We start from the raw sequence: 15017 nt of genomic DNA on the forward strand, positions 1-15017 counted from the left end.
CCTCCTGCAGGAACAGAATTCGAAAGGATTGCAATCTAACGCGCAAAACAAAGGAAAACCAAACCCCATCTTGATCCGAAATCCCACTTACTTTAAAATCCTGCCTGGTTCTAGACTCGCCCAAACAGCAAATATTCAACTTATAAGTAACATGTCTCTTTAAAAATTGTTCATGTATTTTCAATTATATCGTCACTCATCCTTCCAATCCCTCGAAAATGCAGGCCCAATTTGCCCACTGTCTCTTCATTGGATATTGCCCCATCCCAGGGACAGGTCTGGTGAATCTTCATGGCTCTCTCTCGTCATGGAATTAGCATCTTTCCTGAGATAAGGAGAGCCAAACTGCACATAGACCTGCAGGTACAGCCTAACCAAGTCCGGTGTGTTTGAACAAGACTTCGCTGATCCTGTGCTCAAATTGTCTTGTAATAGCGGTGAACATTCCATTAGCCTTCCTACAAGCCTAATCAGGCATGCGGCAAGGCATCAAAGACTCTTGCAATTACGATGCAACTCTAATCTTGGGTGTCTTTAATTGACATAGATATTTGACAAAATAAAATGGTCGAGTATTTCCATGAGTATGTGTTTGTATATTTTTAAAAGCAATTTGAGGGATGTGGGTGTCACTGGCTGGCCACTATTTATTGCCTGTTCCTGGTTGCCCTTGAGAAAGTGATGGTGAGCCATTATCTTGAAGTGTGTGTGTGTGTGTGTGTGTGAAAGAGAGACAGAGAGAGAGCGAAAGAAAGAAAGTAAGGGAGAGATGGTTTTTAAACGTTGAAGACCCAACTGGACAATGGGATGCTTTGCAATGAGAAATGATACCTTAACAGGATTGTTATGTAAAGGTCCTCTGAGGAAGAGTAACTTGTTAGCATTCTTCATGAAGAGGACGAGCCAAGTAGTTAAACTGGAAGCTGGGATCCTGGAACTAAATAAAGGGACGTATGATGTAAGAGGCATGAATTGGCAAAGATGAAATGTGGAGCCATGCTAAAGTAGTCGATGGTGGATAAGAGATGGCTCATGTTTAAAAATTGTACTCATGCAAGATAGCAGGTGATTATAGTTTCTGTTGGTATGTGGACAACAGAAAGCACATGATGCCCAGTCGGCCTGAATTGCATAAGAGAACTCGTAGAGTGCACACCTGAGCAAATCCACCTGCAGCTGCTTTGGAACAGTTAAATTGATTTTAACCCTTACTGACTAAGGGTACAACTTCGATTCTGGTATCTTATGAAAAAGCAGCTGACTCAGTTACCGCTGATTGAACTAAATGGCTCGGGCCCAAGCTTGATGGTGAAATTGTTTGAGAAAGATTCAACTTGATTGGCTCAGAATTTTCCGATTGGAAAATAGCTGACTGAGTAAAGCCCTAATTAAATATTGACAAGTTTTTCAGTAAACTCATAGAATAGAATCCCTACTGTATGAAAAAAGCCATTTGGCCCATCAAGTCTACTTCAACCTTCCAGAGAGTATCCTACCCATGCTGTAACCCTGCATTTCCCAGGGTTAATCCCACGGCAATTTAGTTTGGCTATTCAAACTAACCTGCACATCCTTGGACTGTGGGAGGAAATCGGAGCAGCGGGAGGGAACCCATGAAGCCATCGGGTGAAAATGCAAACTTCACACAGACTGTTGTCTGAGGATGGAAACAAACCCTGCTCCCTGGTGCAGTGAATCAAAGACGCCAAGAAGGATTTTTTAAATTCTGCGAGGCACGTCTAGAGCCATTAGTCTCATGTGCAAATGCAGAGGCAGATATCAGGAGGCTGGAAAGTGAAGGAGTCATCAAACCTGCCCAGTTTGCGGAATGGGCAGCACTGGTCGTGCCAATTATGAAGCATAATAGTTTGCTTTGCCTTTGTGGGATTTTCAAATAACCAACTGCTTTTCGTCGATGGACGACTACCCTCAAATAAAGGGCAAATATGCAAATCTGGCGGGGCGCTGTTCTTCACGAAGCTGGACATGAGCCATGCATGTCTGCAATTGTAATTGGATACGATTTCCCAGAAGTATGCTGAAATGACTGTCCACAGGCGTTTGTATCATTATATAAGACTGTTTTCTGGGGTATCATCTGAGACTACTGTTTTTATCCGTCAGCCACAGCTCTCTGCTTGGGCAAAGTAAACGGCCCAGATCAGGGATTTTAGACTCAATGAGATCCACCTGGTCCTTTGTCCAATCACGACAATTTCCTAAAGGCGAAAGGCATTTGGTATGTAAGGATAGCTCTATATTATCCATCGTCCAGTGGTCTGGCAGCATGCTTAACAAAATATAGTCAATGTGTGGTGCTGGAAAAGTACAGCAGGAGAGTTGATGTTTCAGGCATACACCCTTCATGATGAATGCCCAAAACGTCGATTCCTCTGCTCCACCAATGCTACCTGACCTGCTGTGTTTTTTTCCAGCACCACACATTGACTATATATTGTTAGGCATGCCACATTTTTAACTCTGGTCTCCTGCATCTGAAGTCCTCACTTTCTCCGTAAAGAAGCAGCTTACAGCTTCACTAGATACCAATCTGTCCTGCTTCCTGTTCGTTTATAGTATGACTCCTATGGAAGTTATTATGGCAGTAATGTAGTTAATTTAGCGTTGTAATGTATGCTCGTGATCAAATTACAGTGTTCCAGTACCGGATAATGGCAGTGCATTGTGATTGGTTTGTTAAATCACTGGGAGCTGAGATAATGCTGAAAGTGATGGTGTTGTAAAGTGAGAGGTAAAGCGTGATGGAGGGAACCAGTATGGTAGACGATGATTAGTTTATAAAGACGAAGCAAGCCAGTAAGTTTAGTTATGCTAATGTTATCTAGTAAGTACGGGACCAATAAATTGTATAAACTGGAGAAGAACAAAGGCATTCTGGACAGTCAGGGAAGACATCATTCAGACTGCCACAGCCTTGATTTTTCAAGATTGAAGTTTAATTTCGTGAAGGATTTTCTGTGTCTCCCGGTAATTTTTAAATAGAACATTGAGTAATTCTTCCACAGCACTCCTCACACAGCTACAGGGACATATCTAATGCAAAGTTGCTAATGATGAGAACTCTCCACCCCAAGTTAAACCTGATTCCTCCCAGACCTGAGGGACAGAGCTAAACGGCATCAAAAACACCCAGTGCTGGGTCCAAGACGTTTCTAAGTGAGAGACACAGTTTACTTTAGGGAAGAAGCTTGCTGTCAAAACCATGGGAATGGCTCTACGTGGGTGTGAGGCATGGTTGACGCGAAGTCCGTCCAGTTGGGTAGAAGATGCAGTTCAGAACGAGCCGAGCCCATGGACCACATGTAAGCAGCAACCTCACAACTGGGGCAGGAGCAAAACATACCCCATCGCCTCAGACCATCCAGCAAGGCTGTCAGAACTAATGGGTTCTCCCCCTCTGCCTAGTGTCGAATAAACCTCTCAGGATGGGATGGACACTGTCGTATCACAGTCTCAACGCCGCTACTGCCAGAGGAAGAGGATGAATTCCTTCCGAGACACTCCAAGTGCAAGGGACTGGCTATGTCCGATATCCAAGGCAGAGGAGGAGGGACAGGACCTGGTTCTAAAACGCCCCAGGGGTTACCATAGCAAAAGGTTCAGGTCTATGTACCAGGACTGAGGGAAGGTGGGATCTAGTGTTTTAAATTAGGTCTGCTAAGTGAACCTCATAGAATGTAAGTTCCCTGATTGGTACTTTTAACCTGGCATGATCAGGGAACCCTGACTGACAAATATAGACAGGGGTGGCAGGGGTTCTTTTCACTGTAGGAGTGGGCGCTGAGCCAGATTGGTCAGTGTGATGTACTATGCATATGTAACTGAAAGGTGACTTGATGATGGGATAGCAACCTCGCGGAGTTATTTCACTATCTTTCTGAGATTCATTCACAAGGAAACCCAAGTCCCTCTGCATTAAATTACTCTGAATTTTCCCTCCATTGAAATAATAAACTCCCTTTGTATTCTCAGAGGAGGTGTTGTTAATGTTGTTTCACTTATTTGCCAATATCCATTGAGGGCCTTTCAACCGAATCTACTGAACAAGGAACTGCAACAGACATGAGTTCTTCCTTTGCCTTCAACTCATACACCAGATGTGAGAAGCAGAGAGGCCTCCAGTCTGTTATGTATCCTGTACGAGTAGCCATCAGTCTGCTCATTCTTTCGTTCAGACACAAAATTTAACTTTGTCCATCCTCCTCTCATTTTCTGACTTACACTGGACATGACATTTACAGAAAGCAAGCTGCTTGCCCCACAGCGGCCTCTGCTCAAAATGGTTCCAGCACTCGTGCTGTTTTCAGTGGCCCCCAGAGAGAGGGTACTGACTGGAACATTGAGTGGAAACAGCAACAAAACAGCGACACAGCTGTACACTCTGTCACTGTAGTTCCTTTTCCTCTTTCAATATCAAACAACAATGCACTTAACTATATGAGAGACTGCCAGTCGGGAAATTAGCATATTCCAAGCAGTTGGTTCTGGAAGGATGGAAGGTTCGTGTGAAGCTACAGCAAGCAATCAGGAAAGCTTGTAGCATGTTATGGTTCATTGTGACGGGAATTGAATGTGAGAGGTGGGAGGGTATGCTTCAGTTACCCAGGGGATTGGTGTTTCCACATCTGCAGTACTATACAGAACTCTTCACGATCCTTCTAATGGATGTAGAAGGTGAGTCACACTCAACAGCTGCGATATCTGTGTTTATAACCAGTAAGTTTAACTCTGTTCTGTCGCATTACCCATGCAGACAGAGCTGTTGAGGTTTTACGGTATTTCCCGCATCTACAATCAGTCATGTTAGCTCTGTACTGCGTCTATTCACAAATGCTGCCAAACCTTTGAGTTTCTCTAGCCCTTTCTGTGTTTATAACCTGTAACATTAACTCTCCTCTTCTCTCTCTCCACGGATGCAACCAGACATGCTGAGTTGTTCCAACCCTTTTTGTTTCAGATTTCCAGCATCCTCCATAGTTTATTCGTTAACGAATACTGCAATACAGATAATCAAATTCCAGATCCCGTGTCAGCAATGATTGTCTGACCGATTATATTTTAAAATAGTCCGTGTGGTAAAATAAAACCAGATGCATCAGTGGCACAGCGTACAGTTGGAAATATCAGATCAATACTTCTAGACTCTGTGTCCAAAAATTGTTACATGCAAATTGTGAAGTCACAATGTTATTTTCTGAATCGTGACTGTGAGCATTCGCAATAGAATTCACAGAAACAGAAGTAAGTGAGAGAGAGAGAGAAAAAACAGAGTTAATGTTACAGATCATAAACATAGAAAGTGATGTTGAAACTCAATAGGTCTCAGTGTAAGCAGACGATAACGAGGGAGAAGGTAGAACCAGTCAAGAAAAAAGGAGGGAACTTGTGTTTGGAGGCAGCATGTGTGGGTATGATCCTAAAAGAGCATTGATATTCACCTAGGAAAAGAAGATGAAAGAGAAAGTGAGATTTGAGTGGAGCATACTAATACGCTACAGCAAGTTGAGATCAAGAAAGAATTGGTGTTGGGAATCTTGAAGAACGTTAAAATGTATATGTCTCAGGGCCCTATGGTATCTATCTACTCCAAGGCCCTATGGGGTCCGCCAGTTTATTGAGAGAGGCAAGAGAGGAAATTTTATGCGGCCTTGCCTAAGACCTTTGTATCCTCGCTAGCCAATGGAGAGGTCCAACGAACTAACAAGTAGCTAATACTGTTCCTTTGTTCAAGAAGGAAAATAGCGATAATGTGGCAAACCACAGACTAGTGACTATCACATCTGTGGTTGGGAAACTATTGGAGAGAATTCCTAGGGATAGGATTTGTGCACATTTGGAAAAGCATGGCCTAACCAGGGACACTCAGTACGGCTTTTTGCAGGGCAGCAAAATCTGATTGAATTTGACAAGGAGATGGCGATTGATGAGGGTAGAGCTGTGGGTGTTATTTACATAGGTCTTAGTAAAACCTTCGACAATGCCCCCCCCCCCGCCCCCTCCCCCCCCCCCCCCCCCCCCCCTTGGCTGGGTCATCCAGAAGATTACGATGCACTGGGTCCACAGTCACTTGGATGCATGGATTCAGAATTGGCTTACCCAAAGAAGACAGAGGGTAATGGTGGAAGGGTCATTTTCAGGCTCTAGCTCCTTGACTAGTGGTGTTCCACTGGGATCTGTATTGGGATCTCTGCTGTTTGTGATTACATAAATGACTTATATCAAAGTGTAGATTAGTGGGTTAGTAAGTTTGCAAATTGTACAAAGATTGGTGGGCTTATGGACAGTGTAGAAAGCAGTCATAGGGTACAGCGGGATCCAGTACAATTGCAGATATTGGCAGAGACATAAAGTGTCATTCATGCAAATGTAAGATGCTACACTTTGCGAGATCAATTTTTAAGGAAGATTATCCAATTAACCATTTAGCACTGATGTACAGAGGATCATGCGGTTCAAGTATATAGCTCACTGAAAGTAGCCATGCACGTAGATAGGATGGTAAAGAAGTCGTATAGCCTTAATTGAATAGGGAATTGAGTACAAGATTTAAGGTGCAATATTGTACCTTCATATGATGGTAGTTGGATTATAGTTTCCATTTCTGTTTGTCTCGTTACAGGAAGGATGTGAAAGATTTGGAAGGATACAGAAGAGGATTACCACGATGTTGCCTCGATTTGAGGGAATGAACTATAATGAGAGACTAGAAAAGCTTGGATTGTTTTCTCTTGAGCGGCAGAGGCTGACAGGAAACCTGATAAAAGTCTGTAAGATTATCCTTTGCATAGATAGGGTTGACATTTGGAATCTTGCTCCCAGAGTTAAAATTTCTGATACTATGGGGCATACATTTAAGGTGAGAGGGACACATTTCAAAGGAGATATGAGGGGCAAGTTGTTTTTACACAGAGAATGATAGAAGTCTGGAACGCACTGCCAGGGGTGATGGTTTAGGCTGGCACAATAAGGACATTTAAGTGAATTTTAGGCAAACATTTTAGAATTCAAGGAATGGAGTGGAATGGATCAAGAGCAAGCAGAAGGATCAGTTTCATTTGGTGTTGTGTTAACATTGGGACAGCAGGCTCTGTTTCTGTGTTGCACAGTTCTATGTTCAATGCTACTTGTTATAATCACTGAAAGTGCTGAAGCAACTCAGACAGAAACAGAGTTAACATTTCAGCCCTTCTACAGAAGTGAGAGTGTTCGGAAAATTGGTGTTTGTGATACTCTCGCGAGAGGAGGGGTGAATGGAAAAAGTGACTGCCGGTGCACAGGACAAGGGGAAAGGGGAATAGAAATATAAAATGGATCGGTTCAAGGTGGGCAATGGAGAGTCGCCGTGTCTTGGTGGGCGGCAGGACTTTCTTTGCTTTCACTTTCCCCAGTGATTTATGTTATAGTCACAGATGTTACTGGTTTAATGGCACAAAGAGCCGTGACAATATATCATCGTCATGATAGCTGCAGTCGTGCATTCAGCTCTGGTGCTGGCTGTTATACTCTGATAAAACTTATTCCACAGGCCTTGCAGGTTTGATGTGGGGTTCTCTCGTTGAGTGAGGATGGGGGTGCTTATCAGAACTATGAATCGGGGAAAGGCTCTTCTCTCTCTCTCTCTCTCTTTCTCTTTCTCTCTCTCTGTGTCTCGGAGATGGTTGTCAGATGATGGATGGCTGCGGTTTCTCTCTGCTCCTGTAAGCAGCAAAGACTCTGCGCAAAGTAACGGGCTCAGGATCCCTTAGTGTTGTGCCTCAACCTGCTACGAAATCGCCAGTGACCCAGGTAACGAAACAGGTCCTTCACCCCAGCTAATCCATCCCAACCAGGTGTCCCAAACTGAACTATGTTCATTTGCCTGCGTTTAGCCCATCCCTGTTCTTAGTCTACACAGATGCTGTCGGACCTGCTGAGTTTCTCCATTACTTTCTGTGTTTATAACCTGCAACATTAACTCTGTTTTTTTCTCTCTCTATCTCTGCACACATGCGGTCAGACCAGCTGAGTTTCTCCAAAACAACTTATTTTTCTGTTCTAATGGGAGCAGTGCTGTCTCAAACTCAGTGCTAGGAAGGACAGAGTACAACGTAGGTTGGCAAGAAGGCGACCTGGACTAAATTCTGAGGAGTGATCACACAAATAAGACCTGCTTTTTTCCAGAATTTAGACGGTTAAGGGGTGAACTGATCGAACGTTTTGACAGGCAAAGGTAGGATGGATAAGGAGAAATTATTTCCACTGTTTGGGAAAAATGGGGAGGGCATCGTTTGAGACTTAGGACAGGACCATGGAGGATAAATGTTCAGAACAAATGTTCACAAAGGGAGGGAGCGATTTGGAACTCTCTTCCACAAACGGCAGTGGTTACTGTATCAGTTGTTAGTTTTCAATCCGAGATGGATCAATGTTTGTTTAGCAACGATATTAAGGAGGTAGGAGTCAAAGGCAGTTATATAGAGCTAGGCAACAGATCAACCATTGAATGGCAAAACAGGCTCGGGAGGCTGATTGGTCTATTGCTGTTCCTGTGAAAGGAACTAATTAAGTGGAAATGCGAGCACAGTATGGAGCGAACAGCTTCCTTTTGCTGTTTCTGAATTTAGCGTCTTCTCTTACAGGTAAATGTGACAGAGGGAAGGCATTGATGTAGCAGGCACCAGGTCACATTGAATTGGAAATTGCTGTGCTACAAAACCGCATCGGAAATGTCGCAGATGTCTGTGCTTCTGATCCTCTGTAAGTGTGTGTTAAAGAGGAACCTTGTTCCGAAAAAAAAACTTGCTCTGTTCCCCCGTCACGCGAGGTTACATTCTGCAGCAGATAACCACACACTTCCATTTCTGTTCCCGGAAAGCCGAAATTGATCATTGTGGCCAACATATCAACCAAGCTTGGCGGAAATCAGGAATGAAAGGAATTAGGTGCTTAGATGATAGCATTTCTCGGCAGAGAGAGGTAGAGAGAAAAGAATGAGCATGTCAGTTCCTTTGTGTAAAACTATTCGGTCTTCTTTGAAAAGAATGCAAGTTACACACACGTGTGCACATTGGTCAAAAAATATCAGGAGAATTTCAGAATTCCGCAAAGGGAAGGACAATCTGCCACAATGTAGGGTCGAGATATCTCACTGAGTAGTGAATGGAAATGCCATTACTATTCATCAATAATAAGAGATTTAGCCTTCAGAGCTGAAGAGTTTCAGAGATGGAGAGAGATTGTTTTTCTGAGTGCAGAGGAGTTTGAAAAGTGGCGGGGGGGGGGGGGGGGGGGACATGATTGAGATATATAAAATTATGAGGCGGATAGAGAGGGTAGACTGGAAAAATCATTTCCCCCTTGATGGTGGGATCAATAATGGCGGTAAGTCGGACGGGGTGCACAGACTGAAGGTAAGGAGCAGGAAATGCAGATGTGGTCTCAGACAAAGACAAGGATGCCAAGACTACGTGACAAATACTGGAAAAATGGGATTAGAGAATACTCAGGTGATTTTCTTTTTTTAACGGCACAGAGTCATTGGGCAGAAAGTTAATTTCCTGTGCTGTAGACCTCTCTAGTTCTGAACCTGGATAAAAGATGGTCGTACATCTCTTATGAAATTAGTTTAAACACAACTGAATTTGTGGAAGTATCTCAAAATTATTTAGAGATGCACCGAGAACAGCCCTGTTGTCGCTGCCGCCTCTTGTTTCTGAGCTAGAAACCTCAGTGTGGAGATCATTGATAGGTCCTGGCTGACTTTTGTAGGTTTCTCAGAATCTCTCCAAGGCAAGAAACGCAAAATCATCTGAAATAGATTTTTTTTTCAATCATCTTCCCAAACATAATTTATTTTTTAAAACCTAAAATTATGGGGTCCTTTACTAGTTTAAGAAGAATGAAATGGGAAACTGAGCAGAGAGAAAACAGGAGGAAAAATGAGAGGACAAATAAAGGACGGAATGGTATAAAGCAAAGTTTGCTGCTATTATGAGACCAGTATGAAAAACCAATGGAGTCATTTTGCAATTCATATAAATTCACATTTCTGCCTCCATTTCAATGGAACTGAACAGTTAACTGTTCCCATTGAGTTATAGAAAAGACATGTGATGTTTCTCTGCTGCTTTTCTACGTATATTGCTTTGACATTATGTTTGCTTTATCGTTTCCAGGACACTGACAGAAATAATGACGTTTGTGTTTCAATCCCCTTCTGTTTTCCAGGGAATCTTATTTTCCGTGGGAGCACCCTAGGTAGGAATAAACTGCAAATTCCTTCATTAATCGATTGGAAACCTGAAGTCGTGCTGTGCATAGCTTTTCAGCGATCTTTCCCAAGCATGCAACAAATGGGATTGTATCCCAGTCTTTCTAGTCCGGACTTGTGATCATTTTGGAAAGGGGAACAGAAGATCAGTGTATTAATTAAATGGAGATAAAATGCAGAGAGCTGCAACAGAAAAGGGATTTGGTGTGGAGGGGATGTTTTTGTTGGAACGTATGCTTGAAACACAGAAAGCTCACGCACAGTTTAATCAGATAGGGAGAGGGAATGCAGATTCTTATTTCAATAGGTTGGAGTATAAGAATAGGGAAATCTTACTGCAACTGTAAATGTTGCTGGGGAAATCACATCTGGAGCACTGCGACAGATTTGCTTCCTTTCTTTGGGGAACGAGAACATTCATTGGAGGCAGTTCAGATAAATTTCACTGTGATGATCTCTGTTATAGAGGGATTGTCCTGTGTGCAAAGCTGAACAGCTCTACTGTATTAGCAGTGTTAATACTGAGATGATGTTTCCCCTCATAGGAGAGTGTCGGACTGGAGGGCAGTCTCAGAATAAAAGGGAACTTGTTGAAGACTGAATGGGGGAGGAATTTCTGCTCTTAGACGGTTGTGAGTCTTGGAACTCCTTGTCACAGAGAGCCGTGAGGGGAGGGGTGGGGAAGGTGGTGGGGGTAGAGTCCTTCTGTATGTTGAAGGCTGAGACAGATAGATCCTTGATCATTCAGGGAATCTAGGGAAGGGGCAGGAATGTGGATGTGAGGAATGTTAGATCAGCCAGAATCTAACTGGATGATGGAGCAGGGTTGACGGACAGAATGGCCTACTTGTATCTGTATGGCATTAAATGTGAGTATGAAGGCAGGGTCAATGATAGATGAACTGACAGATAACACTGATCAGACAATAAATGAAGGTTTTAATGGAATTGATACACAGAATTCATTTTCAAAAATTTGGAAAGTTAAAGGTTAAGTGCCACATTACAGATTCACAAGCAACAATCAAGGTGATGGCCCTGACAGACAATGGCAGTGGGCATTGCTGCAATATACTTGAGAACAACAATGTGGAAAATGGCCGTTACTGCCTCGTTTTTTGACATTCCATTGGGCATTAAATGGAAACTTGCACAGATCAGAACAAGCTATATCAGTTATAATAAATGTTAATGGGCATTAACTTCAGTTCTAGGCTGAATTTCCATAATAAGAGAGCAGCACACTTAGGAATACAGCAGACAAGAAGGAGAGAGAAGGAGGATGAGAGGGGAATTTGGATAGACTAGAGTGGGCAGGTAAATGACGTTTAACATTCAATTCATTCTTGAGAATAGGCATCTCTGAAAAAGTCCAGAATTTATTCTCTCTGACCCTTGTTGTCACCTTGAGAAGGTGGTAGTGAGCAGCCTTCTTGAAACACTGCAGTGTCTGTGCTGCAGGTAGACATAAAATGACCTTAGTTTTGGTGTGTGGTGGGGGGGGGGGGGTTGTGGTGAGTTCCCGGATTTTGACACAGTGGCACTTACGAAACAGCCAAATCATTCCAAGTTGGGATGGTGAATGGCTCGGAAGGGAACATGTAAGGGGTGGTCATTCCGTGTACCTGCTGCCCTTGTCCGACTAAATGGAAATGCTCATGAGTTTGGGAGGTGGTGTTTGAGGATCTATGATGAATTTCTGCATTGCTTGTTATAGATTGCAAATACTGCTGCTACTCGTAAACACAAAGGAGTTTGTCTTTGTGTTGATCACCAGGAGATGGGAGAAATGCCGAGTGAATATTTTGAGTCGGTTTTGCTGTGGAGAATTAATTAAAATCTAAAGAATGCAGAGAAATACACTGATGATTCAAAAACAGTTCACATCACAGAAAAGGAAGTTCGGGAAGTCTTAGAGAATATAAAGCTGGAAAAATCTCCCGAACTTGATTGAATGAATATTGTGGGAAGTAAGGAAGATAATTACGAGACCTCTCCCAGAAATATTAGCCTAACGATGGGTCAGGTGCCTGATGAATGGAATGTGGCGAAGGTTATACGTTTATTTTAGAAAGTTTGCAAGAAGAACCCAGGATCTATAGACTTCTGAGTCTGACTTCGGTTGTGGGTAAGATGTTGGAGATGATTATAAAATATATAATTTGTGATCATTTAGAGAGAGAGGAAAAATGATTAGAGGTACTCAGTATGGTTTTTGTTTGAGAAAAGTCGCCACAATCGAGATTGAGTTTTTTTGAGGAAGGTATCAAAAAGGTTGATGATGTCATTGCAGGAGACGTTGTTTTCTTGGATTTCAGTAATGCCTTTGACAAGTTTCGTCATGATAGACTACTTAATAAAGTTAGATCACATGGGATTCAGCGTGAGCTTTCCAATTAGATGCAGAATCAGCTTTATGGCAGCGATCAGAGTATCATGGTAGACATTTGTTTTTCAGACTGAAGGCCTGTCACCAGTGGTGTTCCACAGCAAATACTGCTGGGTCCTCTTGTTTATCATTTATATAAATGATTTGGTTGAGAATACAGAAGAAATGGTTATTATGTTTTTGGATAACGCTAATCGTTGGCATAGAAGACAGTGAAGAAGGTTTCAAAAGATTACAAAAGGCATCTTGTTCAGGTGGGTCAATGGAATGAAAATGCCAGATGGAGATCACAAATAAAGACTTGGGGCCGCATTGTTCAGGAGAGAGATTTAAAAAGTGAGTAAGAGGCAATTGCTTTACACTGAGAATTCTTCGAGTGTGGAAAGATCTTCCTGAGGAAGTGGTAGTTGCGGGTACAATTATTTTTAAAAGACATTTGGATGGATATGTGAATAGGAAATGTTTCGAGGGATACGGGTCAGGAGCAGGTAGGAGTTACTAGGTTAGTTTGAGGTTATGCATGTCATGGGCATTTTGGAAAAAAGGATCTGTTTCCATTCTGTATGATTGTATACTGAGCATCAGTGATAGAGGGAGTGGATATTTGGACGTGTGCCAAACAAGTAGGGGCTGCTTTGCCCCTAGATTGCATGGAGCTTCTCAAGTATTGATGGATCTGTATCTATTGGCAACTGCAGAGTACTCCAGCACGCTCCTCAGTTGTGCCTTTTCCATGGTGATCAGGCTTTGTGGGGAATCAGGGGTTGAGTTACTTTCTGCAGGATTCTCATCCCTGCTCTTGCAACCACATGGCAAGTCCCCTTGAATTTATAGTCCATACGAATAACCAGGATGTTGACATGGCGGGGTTTCAGTGATGGGAACATTATTAAATGTCAAAGGGCAAGAATTAGTTTGTCTCTAAGAGAAGATAACCATTGCCTGGCAAATTGAGGAACATTTTGCCATGGTTGGGGGAGGTCTGCTGCCAAACACAGAAAAAATATCATTGGGAGTTTTCTTCTTTGATGTTCGCAGGTTGAGTTGAGATTTGATTGAAGTGTTGGCATTGCTGAGAGGTGTTCACATTGTAATCAACCTGCATCTATTAAGGCTAAACATAAAGGGGTAGCATGGTGGCTCACTGGTTAGGCTGCTGCCTCACAGCTCCAGGGATTCGCATTCGATTCCAGCAGCTCCAGGGATTTGCGTTCGATTCCAGCGTTAGGCGACTGTGTGTGGAGCTGGCATATTCTAGAGTAACAGGGTAGATGAATGGGCCTGGGTGGGATACTCTTCAGAACCTGATGTGGACTCGTTGTGCCAAATGGCCTGTTTCTATCCTGTAGGCATTCTTCGATTCCATTATGTTAATCCGTCCACTTAACTCTTCTGAACATTAGATTTACTGATGCCTGTCAGTGAATGGTCCTTTGAAAGTGAAACATAGCAAGATAAATAGTTGGCATCACAGAAACACCGTGGGCGGCACGGTGGCACAATGGTTTGGGCGGCACGGTGGCACAGTGGTTAGCACTGCTGCCTCACAGCGCCAGAGACCTGGGTTCAATTTCCGCCTCAGGCGACTGACTGTGTGGAGTTTGCACATTCTCCGCATGTCTGCGTGGGTTTCCTCCGTGTGCTCCGGTTTCCTTCCACGGTCCAAAAACAATGTGCAGGTTAGTTGAATTGGCCATGCTAAATTGCCCGTAGTGTTAGGTGAAGGGGTAAATGCAGGGGAATGGGTCTGGGTGGGTTGCGCTTCAGTGGGTCGGTATGGACTTGTTAGGCCGAAGGGCCTGTTTCCACACTGTAAGTAATCTAATCTAATCTAAAACAAGACTTCACCGCGTTTACTGCGGTGAGAGATCAATAAATGCAATGATTGGATTCTCAACCTTCCTGCTTTTCTCTCTCTTTCTTTAGCTTTTGTAAAGCCTATGCTTCACGTATACCCCACAAGTGGTTTTGTAAAAGAAGGAGAGAATTTAAAATTGGAATGTGGGAAAGATAAAGCAGGAACTTTTTATTGGTACAAAAATGAAGCGCAATTCAAGAAGACACAGACCAATATTTATGAAATACTCGTGAACAGTAAAACTGGTGGATCTTATTCCTGCAAAAGACATTATCCTTGGTTCATGAGAGCACCTGCTGTAACTGTCATTATTCGTAAGTGGTTTTTTTTCATCATTCCTTCACAGGATGATGGCATCACTGGCTAGGCTAGTATTTATTGCCCGTCCCAGAAGACAGCTAAGGGTCTATCACATTGCTTTGTAATCAAGTTTGACTATGATTTACCTAGAAAACTCGACATGGAAGTGGAGTGTGCATTGATTTGGTGTTCCTGATCTT

At 43.0% G+C, this 15017-nt stretch overlaps 1 protein-coding gene across 11 annotated transcripts in view; it reads left to right on the plus strand.

Moving 5' to 3' along the window:
* The first annotated feature begins 4464 nt into the window (after positions 1 to 4464).
* LOC122544513 (Fc receptor-like protein 3) overlaps positions 4465 to 15017 on the plus strand; it is a 49943-nt gene continuing 39390 nt past the window's right edge. For 7 of the 11 annotated variants that reach the window (XM_043683753.2, XM_087984615.1, XM_043683751.2 and 4 more), the window contains exons 1-4: positions 7815 to 8757; positions 10228 to 10257; positions 12729 to 12913; positions 14586 to 14831. In XM_043683753.2, coding sequence (XP_043539688.2) covers positions 12799 to 12913; positions 14586 to 14831 — 361 coding nt within the window. In that variant the 5' untranslated portion in view covers positions 7815 to 8757; positions 10228 to 10257; positions 12729 to 12798. The other 4 variants (XM_087984617.1, XM_087984618.1, XM_087984619.1 and 1 more) reach the window with 4 other exon arrangements.

This window comes from Chiloscyllium plagiosum, unplaced genomic scaffold, assembly GCF_037043375.1.
Source record: "Chiloscyllium plagiosum isolate Xiang-an unplaced genomic scaffold, Cpla_swu_hap1 HiC_scaffold_49, whole genome shotgun sequence".
NCBI lineage: Eukaryota > Metazoa > Chordata > Chondrichthyes > Orectolobiformes > Hemiscylliidae > Chiloscyllium > Chiloscyllium plagiosum.